Source organism: Perna viridis, chromosome 9, assembly GCF_037379345.1.
Source record: "Perna viridis isolate PV_CMFRI_1.1 ecotype Kerala chromosome 9, ASM3737934v1, whole genome shotgun sequence".
In the NCBI taxonomy this organism is placed as follows: domain Eukaryota; kingdom Metazoa; phylum Mollusca; class Bivalvia; order Mytilida; family Mytilidae; genus Perna; species Perna viridis.
The window spans coordinates 642,716-666,624 of NC_142453.1; the positions used below are offsets into that span (position 1 = coordinate 642,716).

At 32.5% G+C, this 23,909-nt stretch overlaps 1 protein-coding gene and 1 long non-coding RNA gene across 2 annotated transcripts in view; one reads left to right on the plus strand and one right to left on the minus strand.

Moving 5' to 3' along the window:
- Positions 1-22,021, plus strand: part of LOC148606012 (two pore channel protein 1-like) — a 38,843-nt gene extending 16,822 nt beyond the window's left edge. Inside the window, exons 8-26 of the mRNA XM_088546978.1 lie at positions 849-948; positions 1,532-1,648; positions 1,898-1,961; positions 4,135-4,244; positions 5,133-5,199; positions 6,059-6,103; positions 6,725-6,781; positions 7,202-7,279; positions 9,267-9,339; positions 10,437-10,541; positions 11,803-11,874; positions 12,238-12,327; positions 12,938-13,035; positions 14,790-14,836; positions 15,391-15,459; positions 16,930-17,020; positions 17,474-17,595; positions 17,988-18,065; positions 18,737-22,021. Of these exons, the coding sequence (XP_088403104.1) occupies positions 849-948; positions 1,532-1,648; positions 1,898-1,961; positions 4,135-4,244; positions 5,133-5,199; positions 6,059-6,103; positions 6,725-6,781; positions 7,202-7,279; positions 9,267-9,339; positions 10,437-10,541; positions 11,803-11,874; positions 12,238-12,327; positions 12,938-13,035; positions 14,790-14,836; positions 15,391-15,459; positions 16,930-17,020; positions 17,474-17,595; positions 17,988-18,065; positions 18,737-18,901 (1,648 nt within the window). The 3' untranslated portion in view covers positions 18,902-22,021. The remainder of the gene's footprint in view (positions 1-848; positions 949-1,531; positions 1,649-1,897; positions 1,962-4,134; positions 4,245-5,132; positions 5,200-6,058; positions 6,104-6,724; positions 6,782-7,201; positions 7,280-9,266; positions 9,340-10,436; positions 10,542-11,802; positions 11,875-12,237; positions 12,328-12,937; positions 13,036-14,789; positions 14,837-15,390; positions 15,460-16,929; positions 17,021-17,473; positions 17,596-17,987; positions 18,066-18,736) is intronic.
- LOC148606013 (uncharacterized) lies at positions 8,404-14,296 on the minus strand. Its single transcript, XR_015915537.1, has 4 exons — positions 13,660-14,296; positions 10,121-10,252; positions 9,013-9,113; positions 8,404-8,607 (listed from the first exon to the last, which is right to left on the minus strand). It is a non-coding gene; the product is annotated as an uncharacterized LOC148606013 (long non-coding RNA).
- Positions 22,022-23,909: the final 1,888 nt, after the last annotated feature.

Here is a 23,909-nt window from a genome sequence, read left to right on the forward strand (position 1 = left end):
TTCTGTATTATTTATACTTGTAGTTACCCAGATGTGATGATGCCAGCCTATGCCTCCTCCAGATACTAAAGTATATTCTGTATTATTTACACTTATAGTTACCCAGATGTGATGATGCCAGCCTATGCCTTCTCCAGATATTATAGTATATTCTATATTATTTATACTTATAGTTACCCAGATGTGATGATGCCAGCCTATGCCTTCTCCAGATATTATAGTATATTCTATATTATTTATACTTATAGTTACCCAGATGTGATGATGCCAGCCTATGCCTTCTCCAGATATTATAGTATATTCTGTATTATTTATACTTATTGTTACCCAGATGTGATGATGCCAGCCTATGCCTTCTCCAGATATTACAGTATATTCTGTATTATTTATACTTATTGTTACCCAGATGTGATGATGCCAGCCTATGCCTTCTCCAGATATTACAGTATATTCTGTATTATTTATACTTATAGTTACCCAGATGTGATGATGCCAGCCTATGCCTCCTCCAGATATTATAGTATATTCTGTATTATTTATACTTATAGTTACCCAGATGTGATGATGCCAGCCTATGCCTCCTCCAGATATTATAGTATATTCTGTATTATTTATACTTATAGTTACCCAGATGTGATGATGCCAGCCTATGCTTCCTCCAGATATTACAGTATATTCTGTATTATTTATACTTATAGTTACCCAGATGTGATGATGCCAGCCTATGCCTCCTCCAGATATTACAGTATATTCTGTATTATTTATACTTATAGTTACCCAGATGTGATGATGCCAGCCTATGCTTCCTCCAGATATTACAGTATATTCTGTATTATTTATACTTATAGTTACCCAGATGTGATGATGCCAGCCTATGCCTCCTCCAGATATTATAGTATATTCTATATTATTTACCTGTCCCTAGAGCTCTACTTCATTATGAATCTGGTAAGATATAAATATTGTGATCTCCTAGTTGTGAGGTAGGAATAATTTTAATGTGCCATGGGTCAAGTAGGGAAATGACAGTTCAATGGGCCATTTTTTTTTCTAAAGTCAGACAATTTGATTGATCTATTTGAAGTATGGTCAGGCCTGTTGTTTTTATTCCCCCAGGAATATGGTCAGGACTGTTGTTTTTATCCCCCCACCCCCAGGAGTATGGTCAGACCTGTTAATGTTATTTTTATCTCCCAGAAGTATTGTCAGACCTGTTGTTTTTATCCCCCAGAAGTGGGAGTTGTATACTTATTATGGTGTCTGAATGATTGTACTTATCGTCAACTCCACTGAAACCGTGGAATGGAATTTGATGAAGGTTTCATAAATTATCTATTACATGATGCCATCTTGCACCTCCTATTTGGTTTTTCTATGTAAATGACTTTTGGGGTTTCCTAATACAAAATATATAATTTGTCAATTATTTCAATTAGGCTGTAAATAACTTGAAAGATCCCATGTGAAAGTTCTACTTCCCAACCGTAATATATATGTATATGTGAGTAATGATCTTGATTTCTTTTTACAGTTTTTAGCTGTTGTGTATGACACTTTTTCCAACCTTGAAAGGAAGAAAATCAGAAAATTGTTCTTCCACAAAAGATTAGGCTGTGAACATGCATTCAGATTGTTAGTCACCAAAGAGGTAAAGTCTTTCTTTTACTCATATTTATCTCCTTAGAGCATGGAAAATCATTTTATACAGAAAGTCACTGCTTGATTTCATTAAGGACATTATCATTTATTATAAAATCAGAAAGTTCAACATATCAGACGGTTCACTTTTATTGTGAAATACTTCTCAAGATACATGTAACTGTATGGTCAAGCTTTATTTTGTAGAGGTCATCTTAGTTGACTTCATATTATGTTGTTTTTATTTATTTTTTTTTAGAAAAGCAAGTCAATTTCTCTGAAGCATTTCCTGGGAATGATGAAATACCTGAGACCAAAAAAGAGTAAGTTGTATTTAATTATTTGGATGTCTTAGATTTGAATCAAATCCAGTACACTTATTTGTTAAAATTAGTATGGTAGTTAACACTTCTTTGTCAAGCACTTGGTATATCCCAGATTGAGTGATGGCTTGTCTGAATTGGTATGGTAGTTAACACTTCTTTGTCAAGCACATGGTATACCCCAGATTGAGTGATGGCTTGTCTGAATTGGTATGGTAGTTAACACTTCTTTGTCAAGCACATGGTATATCCCAGATTGAGTGATGGCTTGTCTGAATTGGTATGGTAGTTAACACTTCTTTGTCAAGCACATGGTATATCCCAGATTGAGTGATGGCTTGTCTGAATTGGTATGGTAGTTAACACTTCTTTGTCAAGCACTTGGTATATCCCAGATTGAGTGATGGCTTGTCTGAATTGGTATGGTAGTTAACACTTCTTTGTCAAGCACATGGTATACCCCAGATTTAGTGATGGCTTGTCTGAATTGGTATGGTAGTTAACACTTCTTTGTCAAGCACATGGTATATCCCAGATTGAGTGATGGCTTGTCTGAATTGGTATGGTAGTTAACACTTCTTTGTCAAGCACTTGGTATATCCCAGATTGAGTGATGGCTTGTCTGAATTGGTATGGTAGTTAACACTTCTTTGTCAAGCACATGGTATATCCCAGATTGAGTGATGGCTTGTCTGAATTGGTATGGTAGTTAACACTTCTTTGTCAAGCACATGGTATACCCCAGATTGAGTGATGGCTTGTCTGAATTGGTATGGTAGTTAACACTTCTTTGTCAAGCACATGGTATATCCCAGATTGAGTGATGGCTTGTCTGAATTGGTATGGTAGTTAACACTTCTTTGTCAAGCACATGGTATATCCCAGATTGAGTGATGGCTTGTCTGAATTGGTATGGTAGTTAACACTTCTTTGTCAAGCACATGGTATATCCCAGATTGAGTGATGGCTTGTCTGAATTGGTATGGTAGTTAACACTTCTTTGTCAAGCATATGATATACCCCAGATTGAGTGATGACTGAATTAGGTTGCGATAGTAGAATAGGTGGAAGGTGGTGGAAATTTGGATAAAATGTATATTTATACGTGAGAGTTAGGGTTAGCAACAAATTTTACTCCAAAATATAGTGTACTTCCCCTTTTAACCAGAATTGTTTTTATCTTCCCTTGGAATGTTGTACTTTTCTATGCATTCATAGTTAAGTGAAAAGGGCCAACAATCCTGAACTGTGAATACAATATGCATAAACTGAACTTGACATTAATAAATTGATTATTTATTGAATTAACAGTTTTAAAATTATCATTTAATGGTCTTTTGGTTTAAGCCAGTAGTCTACACTTACAAATACCAATATAAAATAAAAAAAAATAGAATTCCTTTTATGGAGTTATTTCCCTTGAAGAAAATTGAATTATATATATATTTTTGTTCTTTGATTATTTTCCTTTCCACATTTAGGTGTAGCTTGACTATCTTTTATTTAGATGCTTAGTAATTCAGAAATATATTAAAACAGTAAATTTTCTTTAAAAATCTGTAGTTTTTGTATGTTACTTAAACCTGAGATAAATATAAAATCTTGTTTCAGTGGGCATTCTGTTTGGTCAAATATTTTTTAAGTGAGCTGATAGTCAGACACTGAAAGCGGATTAGAAACTGCTGCCACCAATGCTTTTTGCAGAGCTTTATGGAATGAGACCCAGTATTAAATATCAGATTATTGTAAAAAGATACAACCTATGTGGATGGTCGAAACGTGAGGCTTTGCCAATCAATTTCTACATCCTGTAACGAGCGAGTGGAGAGTGAAGACAAAGAATGACTGGTTAGATTTAGACTGAAAAAAGTCAGTTTGCTTGCCATAGCTTGACTGACTTGTCTGCAACCCCACAGGTGTTCATCCATCTGCATGCCCCCTGCTCACACTTGTGGATGCAACTCTTTGCAAACCACTTCATGGATTATGCTCAAATTTTGTAGGATTGTCAGTCAATATTTGTAGTTAATCAGATTGTGCCACCAGTTTGATACTCCAAATCAACTTTTTTGCAGTGATGGGGACACACAATTACGAGTTGCTTGTTGAATAAGAAAAAATGCTTAATTAGTGATGTGTTAAACGTTTTATTTATTTCTAATTATGATTTCAGCCAGAAGAGATGGTTACCTTATATTTAAGATGCTGAATACAAGTAAATCAGGTAGACTGAGTCTGGATGAGTTCCACGAGATTTACCAAGCCATAGATCTTCAATGGATTGTAAGTAGTGCTCTCTACTTATTTCCTGTATATCAAACTTGAGAAAGAAGGAGAAGTATTACAGGATCATATTTGTTTGTTTAGGCCACACAGGCTTATGAGGGGTTGTGGGTAAAGCTCAATGTTCTTTATATACACCCTATATTTTATTAATGATTTAAGTGTTGTTTCTAGTTTTTACTAGATATAACCTTCCTAGTGGTAATACAAGCATAAATAGATTAAAAAATAAACTAACAATACTTTTATGGACTGAGCATCAGTGACTTCTATATATATAGATACTCTGAAATCTTTATATGTTGGAAATGATGTATTTCGTATGTGATGTCAGCAGTTAGGAAGTGATTGTTTGAACTTTTAATGCAGATGTATGTAACAGAAAGTCTGACATATTTCTGTTTAGTTGAGATAGCAGCAATATAAGAAGCAAACAGTACATTTTGTACACAGGTCAAATTGTTTTGGTCCCTCATAGACAAAGTCCAAACTCATATTCAATTTTCAATAAATTTCAATTAAAATTGAGAATGATCCACAAGTCATTATTTAGTTTAGAATTATTTGAATTGCATTGAATAGCATTAATCACATCGTAGAACCAAATTTGTTTACAGAAAATAACCCATGTTGCCCAAAGAAACATAACCCATAAAAACTTATATTACAAATCAAATAAAATTATTTTAAAACAACACTTAAAAAGATACATTAAGTTTTCCAGCACTCTTTTCATTTTTTTGTATAAGGATGTTGTGTTCATCAAAATTTCTTATGTAATATGTCTACAATATAAAGTAATTGGATATTTACTGTTGTTAATTTGTATATTTTATTTTAACAGAGCTTCATAGCTTCTGTTATTACATGTATATTTACTCTTTGCAGTTAAAAGCAGATGAGCATATAATCTGGTCCTCTTACTTCAGACATCCATTCAACAGAATTTTCGGAAGTAAGTCTTTCTTGTAGTAGAGATTCAGGAAGTTTTGGCGTACAAACTATTCCTTAAGAAGTATGTGTAGCTAAACTGATGGTACAAACAAGGAGAAGTCCTTTGACAAGACAATGCGTGAAACACCAGAAGAATAGTATACATGTAAAATTGTGAAGACCAATTTGATCAGCTGACTTGAACTGAAACAGTACACAATGAAAAATGAACAGTTCAAACCAAACTAAATACATGGGGTGAACTCATGTGCTATGAAAAGGGTGAGAAGATCCTGCTTTGTACAGGACACCTGCCATGCTGCTTTCTTATGATCTAGTCCAGTGGAAAAGGAAGGATACTTATAATTTATGACATTACACAGTATATAAAAAATGTCTATAATAAATATTGATTAAATGAAGAGAGCAATATACTGATTAAAAAAGTGATGGATGGTTAGGCTGACAAAAAGGAACAAGTTTTGGAAAATATTTTATTTTACAGAATTACAATTTATACTAAAAGGTTTTATGTATTTTTGCTGACAGAATCTGAAATGTACTAAATTACATTGACAGCCCCACTTCCATTATAATATAAGATTTTCAAGATAAAAAGGTGACTAAAGTATTGAAATTGAGTCTATTAAAAAGAATGAATAACAATGATCCGATTACATGTGTATTATGCACATGATTTAAGGAGTGTACCAAAATTGTTTCCAGCAGAAGTAAAACCTATGTAACTTCAATTGAGAGTTTCTTTTTATCTTCTCTTTTTAATATGTATGGAGGTGTATGTCACAATAAAGAAATTTTGGGATTTTTTCTGTGAATAACATGACCATGTCATGCTTATGTATTTTTTTTTATAATTTCAGAAATCTACAATTTTGTAAAGTGGAAATGGTTCAAATATTTTATATGTAAGTATATGTCTTCGTTTTTAATCCATATGCAGTTAAAATATTTGTTTCTCACTCCTTAATACTGTACGAAGATAATTTTTTTAAAAATAGTATCTCTCCACCTAAAAATCATGTAGGGGTGAATTATAGGATAAAATATCACTTCTTAAACATTGTTGATATGTTGTTCAAGAATACTTCAGAATATTGCAATTCATCAAAAATTTCTACTCAACTTTTATTCTAGTAGATGGCAAAGGTCAACAAAATGCATTGCAATTCCTTTAAGGGGAAATAACTCTTATTTTGCTGGTGCACTGTGTTTTTAATTTCACCTTAAATATTTCTTAATAGAATTTGTCATATGAAAAATCATTGTCCATACCATCTAAGAAATGTTATGCCAATGGGTGACCACTTTTTGAATGAATCATTTAATTTTAATTCAACATTTTTATTTTCCTGTCACAGCTTCATGTACTTAATTTGAATCATAACACAAAGAAAACTAGACATATCACATTAAATTTTCTATACTTAAACAGTTGAATTGTGATATAGAAGAAACAATATTAGTTCAAATATATTGAATGGTATAATAAAAAAAATCTATGTGTATATGATATTTTTCCTTTGCAGATTTTACAATAGCAGTGAACTTCCTGATCATTTTGATAGAAACAATACAAATGTCAGGTACAAAATTCTGAAAATTTATGGGTTATACATTAAATTCTGATTCTTATGGCATTAGCACTTGAAAATAAACAAAAATCTGTCTACATACTAAGTCCTAATGAATAATCAAATTTTAAAACTTTGTATGATCTTCAAGGTCAATTGTCATAGTGTCATAATTAAATTTATATGCAGTGAAGTGTTGCATTACCTCTTCTTATCTGTTTTACTATCTTTTTAAGGAACACATATTTGTTAGCCGTTACTGGTAGCTTTTAAGTTTTTGAAGACGACATGAAATTGCTAACATTTTGCTGGGTATAGGAAGAGATGGAAGAAGACATTTGTTAAAGGGATTGTTCCAACAAATGATAGATTTATATTACCAATCTATTGATAATCTTATCAATTTATCATTCTTTATCAATTTGTTTACAGTCACTATAGAGAAAGACAGACACAAAATAACAGATAGAGAGAGCTGGGCATCTGTTGCCTCAACAGTATTTGTCTGTAGTAAGTTGTCTAATCACACAGTCAATGCATATGGAATAGTCTGATACAGTGATTATACAGCAAGTCTGTAGTGAATTGTCTAATCACACAGTCAATACACATGTCAAATAGACTGATACAGGGATTATACAGCAAGTCTGTAGTGAATTGTTTAATCGCACGATCAATACACGTATCAAATAGTCTGATACAGTGATTATACAGCAAAGGAACAATACTATGTACACCTTGCATAAATCTCTGATGCATTATATAGAATGAATGGAAAGATCAGATACACAGGTCTTAAAAATAATCTGTGAAGGTAGGTCAAGATCTACAATTGCCAAGTTCGAAACTTGATGATTTTTGTTTAACTTGTAAATTCTCAGATACTGGACAAGTTAAGGCATACCTTGATTGCCGTGATGTATCGTAACAAAGTTTTTCAGCAGTCCCATGCAATGCTAACTAAATTTTGACATGTTTGGCATAGCTGCCAGCTGTCAAAGCATATACTGGGGTACCCCCATTCCGTTGGTCAAAATAATATTCTTCCAATTGTGTTACCGATTTGACCAGACGACGCTAATATTATTTATAAAAATAAAATTCGGACATTCTACTTTCCACTTCTGTAAATTGTGTTATGTGCCTGTCTTTATTTAATTATTACATCAGTGACTGAAAATCAAATGTCAATCATCTGCCATTATTGTTGTCATACCCCAAATCAGTGCATTTCCAGTTCAGGGATGAAACAAGTATATAGGGAGTCATATGAGATCCAATACATTTCCGCTAAATAAATAGAAATATGCTTGTATTGGATTTATTGAAAAAAAATATAGTACTGGGCAAAATTAACTTCATAGAATCATTTTTTAGTCTATTTAAAGAGAAATATTTATATGTGAGAATTTTAACACTTCATTTTTTAAGGCAAATTATTTCAAAATGATGTTTATCTTATTTCAATTCATATTCAAATAATCATTTGATTGAAATTGATTAAGAAGTGAAACCATTTAGAATATTTTAGGTTACTTAAAATTGATATACTAGGTGATCTCAATCATTAGGTTATTGAAACTTGCTAATTATTTTATTGATAAATATTTAAATATTCCTATATAAGTATTTCATATACCATTTTTGTGCAACTTATTTTTCATTTGAATTAATTCTAACTTAGAAAATTAAATCATCTATACATTTGAACAACTTTAATAAAATCAACAGCAGCAAAAAAAAACCGTAAAACAAAAAATATCCATTCCTGTACTGCATTGAAGGCAGATTTCTAAGCATCATGGTGGTGCTGTTTTTTCTTCTTTTATTTTATATATCTGTAAATAAAAAAAATATACCAAATTAGCTTAAATTTGTTCATTTTGAAGGTTTTCTAGTGTTAAATACTACTTAACTATTATTTTCCATTGAATTTTTATAAGCAGTATGTTTTTTAAACATGAGGGAAAATATGTTTGATATTTTAATTTGTCAAATCCTCTGAAAGTGTTCATTTATTTTGTTAATCTGGCTTTCCATAGTTAATTCATATGACATATGACATATTTTGGTCATATGAATGTTGTTTGGGAAGCTTTGCAAATGGCAGATGATAAATCAATATCGATTGATTGGTGTCATGTGTATTTTCTACATTTCTAAAAGGGATTAAATAATATGGCATACAGAGGTTTTGGGAAAGTTGGAAATATTCTATATTTAGCTTAAAACTTGAAAATTACCTGGAATACTGGCAATCTGATCTTTGTTGTTGTTTTCATGAAACAGGCCGGGTTCAGTGTCGGCAACCTCTGACCTCTGACCCAAGCACATGCGATCAGTTCTGTACAAAAAGGGATATTAATAATACATCGGAACTAGGTATACATCAGAAAGAGGGTACAGCAGTATACTATGTGGTTTCAGAACTCATCTTTTTGTAAGAACACTTTAATGTGCACTGCATTTCTATAATTATAGAATTTGTCTATTTCAGTCTATATCATAGAGGCCATGTTAAAGATTTTAGGGAAAGGACCTGCTGTATATTTCACATCAGGATGGGATTTGTAAGTAACTATCACAGTATTTTTTAGGAAAGTGGGATGCTTTTTAGTTTGAGTCTATTTGTCAGTCCATACATGCTTCTGTGCATCCAGATGAAATAGTGTGGTCTATTTCAGAAAAAGTTGTAAGCTTCTGAGAGAATAATGTGAAACTGTATTGGAACTTCAAAACTTACAATAGATTTGCAACATTTTGTGAAACTGACTACAGGCCTGTTACATGTTGATATCTGGGTAGACCACTGCAGGATATGTTGTATGCCATAGTTGGTAACTTTTTACCTTGAACTTTGACCTAACTGCTAAATGTGTGCTTTACAGCAAATCTAACAGAGATATATTCCATCTCAATGTTTAACAGTTACCTAGTAACCATAATAACCATAGTAACCATGGAGAACCCTTTTTTAAATCAGTATATATGAGATTTTCAAAATTAGATATTTCAGACCTGATTTTCTTCTGCTTTTTCAAAATTGGAATTTTTTGTTATGGTTCTATTTTTTACTGTAAATTTACTTCTGGTTTCATCAATTTCTGTTTTTTTTTGGTTGGCTTTGTAAAAGCATGTCTGGTATTAACTATACTCCATATCCTCTTGGCTAGTTCAGACAGCTGGAAAACTTCAAGATTTGCTTGCTCCACTAAATGAATTTTCAAATGTTATTATATCCCATTGCTGTAACAGTATAGAAAGTTATGCTTAAATATATATATAAATCCTCAAAATTGAAATTTAACGATTGTTAAAAAAATATTTAAATGTTTATAGATTATTACTCACAGCTCTGAGTGTTGTTATCTAATATGGACAGATCCTCAGTGACACATTCTCCCTACCGAATGAGACTTTTCCCATAACAACATGGCGGTGCACCGTAAATAAAGAATGAGCTCCTTCCATCATAAACATAGCCTAAAATCATATGTGTGACAGTAAATAAGCATTTTTTGTGAAGATATCCTGTTAACATTTATCTGGCCTGTGACATCCTGTTAACATTTATTTGGCCTGTGACATCATTTGTGCACTTTGATACCAGAACAATGTATTACTACACTATTTTCTTTTATTCCTAAATAATTTTTTCTATTTTCAGATTTGACTTTTTTGTTACAAGTACATCTGTGGTTGGTTTACTTGGAGAATTTTTTGATAACTCTTTTTATTTTATAATTGTTCTACGGCCATTTAAACTTTTAAGGTAAGTTCTATATCTACCTATAGTTAGTCTTATCAAAAGATGTAATGGACATTATTTTGAATTTCATTAGACCTTAATTCAAGAAACAGAAAAAAAGCCTTTATTATACCCCCACTCAATAAGTGAGTGGTATATTGGAGTCCACTTGTCCATCTGTCAAAATGTCATTGTAAATTGTCATTGCAATTATCTTGGCTTCCAATGGATGGTGTATGGCTGTGTATAGAAGGGGTATATGTTATAAGTATGCTGTCTATATATCAACTTTTTATAGGAGTTGAGGAATTCCTAGCACAAAAATGCATGCAACTTCATGTTGGTATAGATAAGATTTGGTTGGAAAGGATTGGCATAGAGACAGTATGATTTTTGAAAAAATAAGTTTTTTTTAACATTCAGTGTTGATGGAATTGTTTTTTATGTAAAATTCTATGTTTTTACTCCCCCCCCAACAAATGAAGTTTGGAAGTTTGGAAGTATACAGGTTTTACCATGCATGTCTGTCTGTCTGTCCAAACTATTTTTTAGCATCTTGCAGCATTGTTATGAAACTTTGTGGGATGTAATATAACCACATAGAGATGTGCATACTGTCAGGAATTTAGGTTTGAACAAAAATTGTAGAAATGATGGTTTTTGAACTAAGGCATTTTTTAGCAAAACTTGGTCTCATGGATTGTCCACAACTCCTCTTTAACGACTTACAGGATTGTAATTGAACTTAATGAGGTGTTAGGTTACTATATGGAGTTGTGTACATTGTCAAGTAATTAGGTTTGAACAAAAATTGTAAAAATGATTGCTGTTGAAACCTAGGCACATTTCAGTAAAATTTGGTATGATCCTTAAGAACTTGTAGGATTGTAATGAAACTGAATGGAATAGTAGATTACTATATGGAGATTTACACATTGTCAGGATTTAGTCATATTATTTTATTATATTGTCAACAAAAAATAGCACTGATTGCTGTTTGCAGTTGGGTGTTTTAGAAATGGCAGCAAAATGTGTGGCAAAAGTGTGTAGTCTATCGACCATAAACACTGTGTCTAATATGAATCGTATGTCCACATTGGTCCCCAACTGTACAGGATGATATGAATCGTATATCCACATTGATGCCCAAATGTACAGGATAATATGAATCATATGTCCACATTGGTCCCCAACTGTACAGGATTCAACAGGCTGCGTGGGTATTAGTCATGGTAGGGGCAGTGTCTAGTTAATATTTTTTTATTTGGTGTATATCTGGTTACAGATTATTTAAAGTGAAGAGAAGATACAGGGATGTTCTGGGAACACTGTTTGTTCTGTTTACAAGATTAATCAGGTAAAATCAGCATGTGCTGTTTTTAAATATAGCTGTTGAGGGTAAAGTTTATTCCCAAAAAAGCTGTTATAGAAAAGTCTGGTTCTAAATGCAGCTGTTTAGGGTAAAGTTTAATTCTAAAAAAGCAGCTGTAGAAAAATGTAATTTTAAATAATGCTGCAGGGATTAATCAGGTGATTTTCATTTAATCAAGGGAAAATCAACTCTATCCACTGAACTTCAACATTGTATTGGCTGTAATTTGATGGAGTTCATACTCTGATTGGTTAATTGAAAGCACATAGGGCGAAGGTGAATGATACAGGTAGAGCCTCTTGGTCCAATCAGTTCAATATGATAATGATTTACTTTCTTTAATTTCAGTCTAGCCATTGTGATAATATTAGTGTACTATTTCTTTGCCATTATTGGTATGGAGATGTTTTTACACACAGATTTACGTAACTGCTGCAAGTAAGTTCATCCTGGTTGTGTTGTCACATCAGACAAAATACCATAAATAATTAAAACAAATTTAAAAAAATATGCAGAGACAAAAAAATTAATAAGTAACCAAGATGCTGCTAAAATCTGGAAGTATGAACCAGAATCTCCAGATAAACATCCTCTTATTTTCTAGATACACATTTAGAGTTTATCACTGTCAATGTTTGTCACACTGTCAATGTTTGTCACACTATCACACTGTCAATATTTGTCACACTGTCAATGTTTGTCACACTGTCAGTATTTGTCATACTGTCAATGTTTGTCACAATGTCAATGTTTGTCACACTGTCATTATTTGTCACACTGTCAATGTTTGTCACACTGTCAGTATTTGTCACACTGTCAATGTTTGTCTAACTGTTTTGTAGTCAATCCTAATATTTCATATAAAATATCCTACTTACAGTGTTTTTATGTATAAGTATTGTTCTTTTGGTAGAATGTTACATTTGCCAGTTAGTTTAGTTCAGTGATTGAAATGTATGATGAAATATTTGTGGTTTATTTTTCACATATACATACTGGTAATTTTTATATGATTTTTTATGAAGAACTTCCTATGATTTTTTTTCAGAAACACCAGTGTTGAAGCTTACTATAAATATAGCAATGACTCAACAGACCAGGCTTACTACTACCTAAACAACTTTGATAACATACTGATATCTGGAGGTGAGAATCCTGTCCACATCTTGTAATGTATTCTAAGCTATTTAATGAATTTTAGAAATCTTTATAAGATGGATCGACATGGAATGTACAATATAGATATATTTAAAGAAAGATAATGAGGGCCCAACCATGAAAAGTGATCACTCTGTCCATATATCCATTACAAACTTGTATTGAGCTGTTACCTTTTTTGTCTATGGATGTAAGCATTTGATATTTGGCATATGTTAGATCTCCTACATATGATGTATAATGTGTGGTGTAACATGGATAGGAACATATGACCTTAAACTTGGACCTCAGGGTCAAATTCCTGTTTATTTCAGTGACTAACAAGTGTCCGGGCTGTAACATTTTTGTGTTTCAATATTGGCTTTTGATATTTGGCACTTGGGTAGATCACATAAAACAATGTGTTGCATACCATGGATAGTGGCCTATGACCTTGAACTTTGACCTGAAGGTCAAATTCCTGTTTTTTCAATATATGGCTCAATTGGCAAATTGGGGCCTACAGAGTTTGATTCCGTCTCATTGATTTTTATTTGTTGTTGAGTTCATACTATGGGTTAACTACCGTATCATTCTACTTGCACATGGCTGTATACATTTCCATTTACTTACTTACTTATTCCTCTTCTCCTGGATGAGACATAAGGCTGCTACAATATATCTCTCCACTTATGTCTTGTCTTTCACCAGTTTATGTGCCATTCCCCATGTGAGCCATCCATGGTTCAGCTCTGCCTTGACTGTTTTGTGTCATGTTGTTCTTGGCCTGTCAGGCATTGATTTCCAGGTGGGGTCCATCTTAGATTTATGGTATTTGCTGCAGGTCTATTCTGATGACATGAGACCATTTGTACTAGCCATTTCAACTTATACATATAAAATAAAAAAATCTTTTCACTAGTACAAAATGTCAATGCAATCGGACAAGATATCGGCAAAAAATGACTGAAGCATCAGTAATGGGACGATTCAAATTCGTCAAAATCCCAAAACATGGCCAAACTTAAACATACAAACCAAAGACGATCGACGTAAACAATGTAGCAAACCGAATAAAGTAGATTACACATCAAAACTGAAGATAAGGAAAGCAAGATGTCATACAAAAAACTTATGAACTCCCACCACCAATCATTATAAAGCAATATAAACTCCCACTACCAATCATTATAAAGCAATATGAACTCCCACCACCAATCATTATATAGCAATATAAACTCCCACTACCAATCATTATAAAGCAATATGAACTCCCACCACCAATCATTATATAGCAATATGAACTCCCACCACCAATCATTATAAAGCAATATGAACTCCCACCACCAATCATTATATAGCAATATGAACTCCCACCACCAATCATTATATAGCAATATGAACTCCAACTACCAATCGTTATAAAGCAATATGAACTCCCACCACCAATCATTATAAAGCAATATGAACTCCCACCACCAATCATTATATAGCAATATGAACTCCCACCACCAATCATTATAAAGCAATATGAACTCCCACCACCAATCATTATAAAGCAATATAAACTCCCACCACCAGTCATTATAAAGCAATATGAATTCCCACTACTAATCATTATAAAGCAATATGAACTCCCACCACCAATCATTATATTCCTGTCATTTTTAAGTTATCAGGAGTCATATTGTAAATGTTTTCTTAAGCTTCATTATAAATCTATTACCTTAATGATACATGAATATAAAGTATTGTTTTTACAGTGACCTTATTTGAACTGACAGTTGTCAATAATTGGTTTATAATCATGGTAAGTTTTATAAATTCTTATTTTATTAATAACAGTGATTTGTAACCTGTATAAAAAAAGTCAATAATTTACATTGTAAACTAAATTTGGTACTTTCTCCTGCTAAAACGTCACTTTAAGACTATCAATCCACTGATCCTAAAATTTGGTTATAATTAATATGAATATGATGTACATCTTATATTCACCTTAAATTTATTTTGTGACTTGTATACAGAGCTATTATATCTGTTATAATTTTCATTGTGAATTATACTTACTATAGATTACAAGTCTGTGAATTATACTTAATAGATTACAAGTCTGTGAATTATACTTTATAGATTACAAGTCTGTGAATTATACTTTATAGATTACAAGTCTGTGAAATATACTTTATAGATTACAAGTCTATAAAGAAAATTCCTCATGTACAATGTAAATAATACAAAGTTTAAAATACTTTACAAACTGTGATTGCATGTATTATCCATGACAGAGAAAGAAACAAAAATATAGTTTTGGGTAAATAAACCTGTTATAGATTTGTTCAGTAAATTCGTTATCATTTTCAGGAAGGTTTTGCCCACCATGTTGGAGAATGGTCCAGACTTTATTTCATGTTGTTTTATATTGTTATGATGGTAAGTCTTATAATTTTTGCATTGTAATATGAGGAAGGTGAAACTCTACCCCGAAGAAACATATTCAAACACGTAAGTCCTTTCATTATTTTTGTCAGTACTGTAATTTTAAACTTCCATGATATACATATGATAGACAGATTTATTGTCTCCTATTGTCATGGTGTGGAATATATATGGGCCGAAATATCCAGATTTGGTTAGGAACTGTGGGATGTCATGGTCCGAAACATCATTTTCGTAAAAATTTGGATGCCATGTTTTGACCATCTCTGTCTTGGAGAAAGCTAAGATTAGATTTTGTATTTAATCATCGATGCTAGCTAATGTTTTCTAGACAGGTGTGGTGCTCAATTGCATTTACCAAATATACAAGAATGAAGCTACCATGATGCTTTTTTAAACTTCCAATTTTACATGCACAAACCAGATATTGATGGTTTTTCTGTCCTTGAGTATACTGAATCCAGTTGATGATACAATGCTTCCTTTGAAGCATATTTAATTAGTCTAAGACTGAAACCTAGCATTAGGGACTTATATACTGCATAGTGTTAGTCATCTACAAGCCACTTAGATGGGAACTTTAGGTTCAAGCTTAAAGGACATCATATACTGCACATTATTAGTCCCCTACAAGCCACTCAGATGGGGACTTTAAATACAAGCTTAAAGGACATCATATACTGCACATTGTTAGTCCCCTACAATCCACTCAGATGGGGACTTTAGGTTCAAGCTTTAGAGACTTTATATACTGCACATTGTTAGTCTCCTACAAGCCACTCAGATGGGGACTTTAGGTTCAAGCTTAAGAGATTTTATATACTGCACATTGTTAGTCCCCTACAAGCCACTCAGATGGGGACTTTAGGTTCAAGCTGTACAGACTTCATATACTGCGCATTGTTAGTCTCCTACAAGCCACTCAGATGGGGACTTTAGGTTCAAGCTTTAGGGACTTTTATACTGCACATTGTTTGTCTCCTACAAGCCACTCAGATGGGGACTTTAGGTTCAAGCTGTACAGACTTCATATACTGCGCATTGTTAGTCTCCTACAAGCCACTCAGATGGGGACTTTAGGTTCAAGCTTTAGGGACTTTTATACTGCACATTGTTAGTTAGTCCCTTACAGATGAGCACTTATAAATCCATCAATCCAACAATAATAGTTTCTTGCACTTGTTTTCTTCATGCTTGAATGCAAAGAAATGATACTCCGCATACAGTTAATTGTTATATGATATTTCTTTCAAATTTAGTTAATCAACTTATATGTGAGATTTGATGCATTCACCTTTTCCATTCCTAAAAATTTTGAAATTTTTCCCATCTTTACCAGGTACTGTGATGTTATATCTGGCTATTAGTTTAGTAATTTTATACAGTCTTGCTACATCAATGTTTTATACACTATCCTCATGTATTATTGTATTATACCAAAAACTTTATTTTTGTGTTTTGTAGGTAGTTATGAACATTGTTGTTGCCTTTATTTTGGAACAGTTTTTATTTAGAATGCAATATGAAAGGAAAACAGGGGTTGCTGATATTGATGGTGAGTTTCTCTTTTAGGATATTCTGTTTGGTTGTGATAGGAAGTTTCTTTAACCATTGAACTTCATTCTGGGCCTAGGGAGGTGTGAGCAGAAACTTCTCCTTGTTTGTGCTCACTTCTCCTATTTGTCTTTGACAGGGAGAAGATTTTGTAATAAATTACTTGGACAAAAATGTCAAAATTGTTATTTTTCAAACAAAATTTACTCAAACGTCTCCTTGTTATCAATGTATAGATTAGGCTCTGATTAAAGTAACTTTTTCTTTATGTTTCTTCTATCCAAGGTACATCCATGTCAAGTTTCAGAGTGAAAGAAAAATATTTTTGTATGATTGCACTTTTCTTTATTCAGATCAAGTGAAAGAAAAAATATTTTTGTATGATTGCATTTTTCTTTATTCAGATCAAGTGAAAGAAAAATACTTTTGTATGATTGCATTTTTCTTTATCCAGATCATGCCAAACACATTGTACACATCACTGTATCTGAAGAAGAGAAAGCCATGTGTGATCATAGATACAACAAACTAACTGGTGATCATCTAGTCAACCAAGTGAAGAATTGTGATATACCAGTAAGTCATGTTAAATTCCTGATTTATTACTTATTTAAAAATTGGCCATGAAAGTTGATTGTTTTAAAACCAAGGGTGTAGCCTTTAGTACGATAGGTACTGCTAGAGCTGTATCAACAATTTTTGCTGGTGTTGCATGCAGTACCTTAAATTTATGTAAAACTGTACAAAACATGATGTTTTACTCATTCTGAAGTACCATTCTATTTTGGGCTGCTACACCTCTGAAACCACAGCAGTATCTGTATAAAGCAATTTTCATACAGTGCTCCAATTTTGATAGTACATTATTATTTTGCATATCTAAGTGGCTGTAATTTTTTTCTGTAGTTAGAGGACACATGGCAACATGTAATGCAGGAGAATGATTATCTTGTTTGTGTTTATTTTAGACTCCTTACCTGTATAAAGGAGAAAGATTCCGTAGTAAGGAGGACTTTAGTCTCAGAATGTATAGTGATGAACTTAAGGTATATAGATATTAATGGAAGACATCTTTTATGGATACAATTTTACATAGTCAGAAGTGCTTCATATGTTGCTTGATTCATATGTTAATCATGTGGTAATATTACATATGAAAATCATATGACAAAGTTACACATCGTAGTCATAAGATTACAGTATCATATGATTTTTATATGTAGATGTTATATTGCAACCATGATAATCATATGGTAGAGAAACACAAGAATCATGTGTATATCACTGAGAAATATGATAATCATATCAGTATTGATTCATAGGATATTGTACATATGATTCTCATTGTGACAGTTTTGGCAGGGACCAAATTTTGTGACTTTTCAAACCATCAGAAGGCACTGAGTGACATTCAGTTGTTGTTAGATATTACTGTTACATGTCATTTGTCTGTGTACTTGTTCTTTCAATTTTACCCAAATTAACACTTTGTTGATATATTGAAGTCAGGTCTCCATGGTAGGAAAACTAATTTTAAAAACTTGGTAGGACATTGGACATGTTGGAGTGGCTGTGATTTTTAAAACTTTTTTTTAAGAAGGGAATCAAAACACTAGACACATTTATCTGTAATGGAGATGCTTAAATATTTTCTGTTTCCAATAAAAATCACTATTATCCAAGAATAGTAATATAATATTTTGAATTTTCTCTAAAGGGTTGGATCGAAGAGGAGAATCAGAGCCGACAGGAAGTTATTAATAGCATGGAACACATGAGACGTCATAGACGAGACAATTTTTCTATGTCAGAGGATGATATATTTTTTCATAGGACTGCATCAGAACTGGAAACTCCCAACCAACCAAATAGCTATGCATAACTTGACCTTGTCTGAGATAGCAATGTACTCCACATAAATGTCTGTCAGTAAACTAGAATACATGTACTACTTATTAAGTATAGCTTTTTATAAAAACCAGGCAGAAGTGATTCGTTTTGAAAAAAAAAAGCAGAAATTTAATTACAGTTTTGGATTTAGACCGGCACAAAAACTATAACTCTATTGCTGGTTTTAAGATTTAAATCTGGATGTACAAGATAAAGGTTATATAAAAGGTATTATGGAAGGGAGATAACTCTTAAAAATTGCAGGTCTGGGAATTTTTTTTTCAGTGAATCACCATTTAATGGAACCTGCCAGGTTTTTTCAAGTAGCTGCTTTAAAAATATTGATTGCCATAACAATATACATGTGTTGAAGTGATGTGTTCATATTTACAATGAACAAAATCATGACAAAATTTTATGTGCAATAGCTGAATTTTTTTTTCAAGAACTGAATAAATTCTAAATATATACTTGTATATGTACCTTTATATGTAAAGTCTTAAGAAATCATTGTAAGAATTTGTGAACTTGACAAAATCATTTATAAGGTATGTTACTACTTTGCCATTTCTGCTACAATAAATAATAACTTCACATGCAGAAAGATAAATTTCTTATATAGTTTCTGTGAAGTGTAGTGATCTAAAGTAGTTCCTCCACCAAGTATTGCTTAGATATTAGTTTGATATTAAAACATCAATTATGCAAAGAATTGTGGCACATACGGAGGAGCTAAGAAATTCAGTTGTCAAGTCGAAAACAAATTTATATAATTTTAGAATCAGATTTGAAATAGTCCTGGACAGTTACTAACAAGGTTTTTCTTTCATGCAACTAGAAAATGGCTGAGTAGTACCATTTGACAATTAACCTTTAAGTTAGTTGCTTTTCTTGCATCAATAAATAGTCCCTATATTTAAATCTGTCTCATCATTATGTAAATATTTGATTGCACTTTCTATGCATTGTTTATTAGTCCAATTGTTGTATGTGGTAGATCACATAAAAACAATGTGTTGCGTACCATGGATAGTGGCCTATGACCTTGAACTTTGACCTGAAGGTCAAATTCCTGTTTTTTTCAATATATGGCTTAATTAATATGTTTAAAGGGAAATATTAAATTTTTTTTTATTGCTTGTATCAGGCACACGTCTTGTTTTAAAGATGTTCGTTTAAAAAATTCAATAGCAGCATTATACATACAGTTACGCCCACAAACCAGATGAACTACAGTAGATGTATATTACCCAAGGTGCTGTTGAAGGTGATATGCATGTATTATTATAATTGTGGTATTCCAGAGTGACACCTTATATTGATAGCCACAGAATACTTTTAGACATGCCATTGGGAAGCAAGGTGGTATATTGTGATGAGGTTGTTCTATCTGGATAGTTAATCATTACTCCAGTCATTGTATATGGGACAGAGGAAGTATGGAATAGACCTTCATAACATAAACTGATTCTCCAATAGAAACTCTATATTTTTTTATGAAGTATAATATCATGTTATGTTAGTAAATGATACTTGTAGATGTAGGTGAAAAAATGCAATTTTCTTTAATTTAACCATATGATTCCCTGATATCAATTTTTGAAATCTAGTAATTGCAGTTGGTGGATTTTCAAATACATGAAATTCAATTATACCATTGAAGATTTGAAAATCACAAGAACTCCAAAGGCTGTTCATATAATGTCAATTATGTAATGATAAAATTACATTGACATCATTATCAATTTCCTGTACTGAAAAAAGTCAAAAAAGAATGTATTGATTTTATTGTCTAAATTTTATTTTTTTCTTGTTTGATATGTCTTATAAATATTATGATTGTTTATCTATTTTAAAAAAAATTATTATATTTTAGTTGTATTAATATTTTGTCATACAAAAGCAAATATAATTTGTGTTGTCTTGTATATGGTAATGATTTTATCACAGTAATTGTGATGTAAAATATAGAGGAAAATACCTAAGCATGATGATGTAATCCTGTAGTGTTTCAGTTGAAGGTTCATAGGTAAAATTATTTCACATGAATTTTATTTGATTTTGACCTGAGTTTACCAACTGAAATTTGTAACAGAATTTATGTGAAATTGAGGTGCATTGAGTCTCCATGTGAAATTAACATAAACTTTTAATATGTTAACTGTCAAGTGAATTTCACATGAAAATCACTTTAATCTCATGTTAAGGTAATAATAATATTTGCCTTTGTAGCATGATCTTTGTTAGTTTTTCCCTGTGTTAGTGTTGTTATAATGCTATGTATGTGATGATACACTAAGTCAAAAATAGACTTGAAAAATTGTTAATTGTAATCATGGATTTTTTTCTCCCTTTATTTTGTTCAAACTGCCACTTGTCTTTTTTACACACCATTTATGTAAGTGGGCATTGTTTCTGTGTGCCATCTCCTTTTTAGCTTAGGAAAACATTTAAATTTTTTCTGGTATGTTTTGGAAATATACTGCGGAAGCACCTTGTTCATGCAACTCCTCTGAAGTGGCTGCATCATAGTAGATATGCACAAAAGCAGGATTTTGTTTTAGCAAATTTTGTTGGGTTATACACTTTCAATTCCATGACATATACTGCTGAAGTTGCCTGTCTGTGCAACTCCTAGGAAACTTTTAAACAGACTTTAATGAAAATTTGTTGGTGCATAAAACCTAAAATTTGACCTGATTTTCCCCTTCTAGCCATTAATTGTAACAGAACGGTTGAGTTTTCTCTGTTGTTTATTATTTTTGTCTCCTGCTTTAAATTATAGTCTGGGGGTAACTGGTAAACCTTGATTTAACATAAAAATGTTATATGACAGTTATTTATGATGATGGTTGAAGTCATTGTTACCAATTTTACCCAGGATTTTAGTTTAGTCAACAAAAACAATTATGACGGCCTTTACAAGATTGCAAGAATGGACCATCTATGTCAACCATTATATTCATATGTTGAAAATATTGTGTAGATTGTCTATATGGTATACTTTATTATTGTTATATATAGCAATTGTTATGTTTTACTAAAAACCCATAAGGGTTCTTTATGCAAATAGTTTGTTATAATGAAGAAATTAAAATCATATTATTTTGTAGTTCGCTTGAAAATAATCAAGTATATATTGATTGAAAACAGGCATTAAAGTAGTAGTGAAATAAACAAATGGGCAAAAACAGAAGAAAATACATTAACAGTGTTTAAACCACCATGACATGGGAAATAAACGGTTGGCAAGTACACCATGACTTGGGCAGTAAATAGTGGTAAGTACACCATTACATGGACATAACAAATGACATGGGCAATTAACAGTTGGTTAAACCACCATAACTTCGGCAGTACATAGTTGGTAGCTACACCATTACATGGACAATAAATAATTGGTAAAACACCTTTATGTTGGCAATAAGCAGTTGGTAAAACACCATGACTTGGGCATTAGGCAGTTGATAAATCACTATGACATAGGCAAGAAAAAACAGTTGTTATAAACAGCATGACACAGGCACTATCAATAAATAGTTGGTAAATTGCCATGACTAAGGCAATCAACATTTGGTAAAAATGTCTTGACTGGGGCAATAAACAGTAAATTACCATGGACGTAAAAACACCATGACATTGGCATAGAGCATTTGGTAAAACACCATGATCTGTGCAATATACAGTTGGTAGGAATACAGTTGTGCAAAAAACAGGTTGTAAAAGTGCGATGACATATGGCAGGTGGTTAAAACACCGGTATGACGTGAAATAAGCAATTTGTTAAAAAGCAGGAATAACAGTTATATATACACCTGAACATGCATTTAAACATTTGGCAAAAACAACCCATGTGTAAAAAAAAAGAACAGGTGGTACTGACACCATAATACGTAAATTGAAGAACTAGTGAAAAACAAAATGACGTATGATGAACAAGTTGCTAAATCATCAAGACATAAAATAAACAATTGAAAAACAAACATTATGACACATGCAATAAACAGTTGTCTAATATACCATGACTCTTGTAATAAAAAATGTACAAATGTCGTACTGCTGAATAAACAGTTGGTAAGAACACCACACTTGTAGAGCACACACTTGGAAAAAACGACATGGCATATGCAATATAAAATTAGTAAGAATGCAATGACTTTTACTGCATACAGTTGTTAAAAAATCCATGGCATGTGCATTAAAAGTGTTAAAATCATCATGACGTGCAATAAACACCATGACATATGTAACATACAGTTTGTAAAACACCATGACGTGCAATAAATGGGTGGTAAAAACGCTATAACATGTGCAATAATCAATAAACAACCATACTTTGGAAAGTTGTATGAATAAGCAGCTAAGATACCAAACAGTCAGTTAAAAAACTATATGATTCGTATCTAACATTCAGTTAATATACTTCAATTGTCACATACGACCATGAGAAAACAAACATTACAGGCATACATGTGTTTCCAAAATAAATACCACGACAATCAAGATAATCAATCACCGGCCACCTCACCAACAATACCATGACAATCGAGATAATCAATTAGTGGCCACATCACCAAAAATACCATGACAATGCTATTAGCAAACAGAATCAAGGCATGCGTATAACCAAAAGGTGATAAACAATCATCCAGTGGTGATATTTACGTCTTTACTTTCATTGTGGATCTAACTGGATTTTGTTAGTAACAGCTGTCTGTAGTTCACCAATAGCTGCTGGTAGTGGAGCCAGCCTGACCGAAACACTAGGGGTTTGGCTGTTGTGTTGACGCCTGACCGAAACACTAGCGGTTTGGCTGTTGTGTTGACGCCTGACCGTAACACTAGCGGTTTGGCTGTTGTGTTGACGCCTGACCGTAACACTAGGGGTTTGGCTGTTGTGTTGACGCCTGACCGAAACACTAGGGGTTTGGCTGTTGTGTTGACGCCTGACCGAAACACTAGCGGTTTGGCTGTTGTGTTGACGCCCTAGCTTACAATCA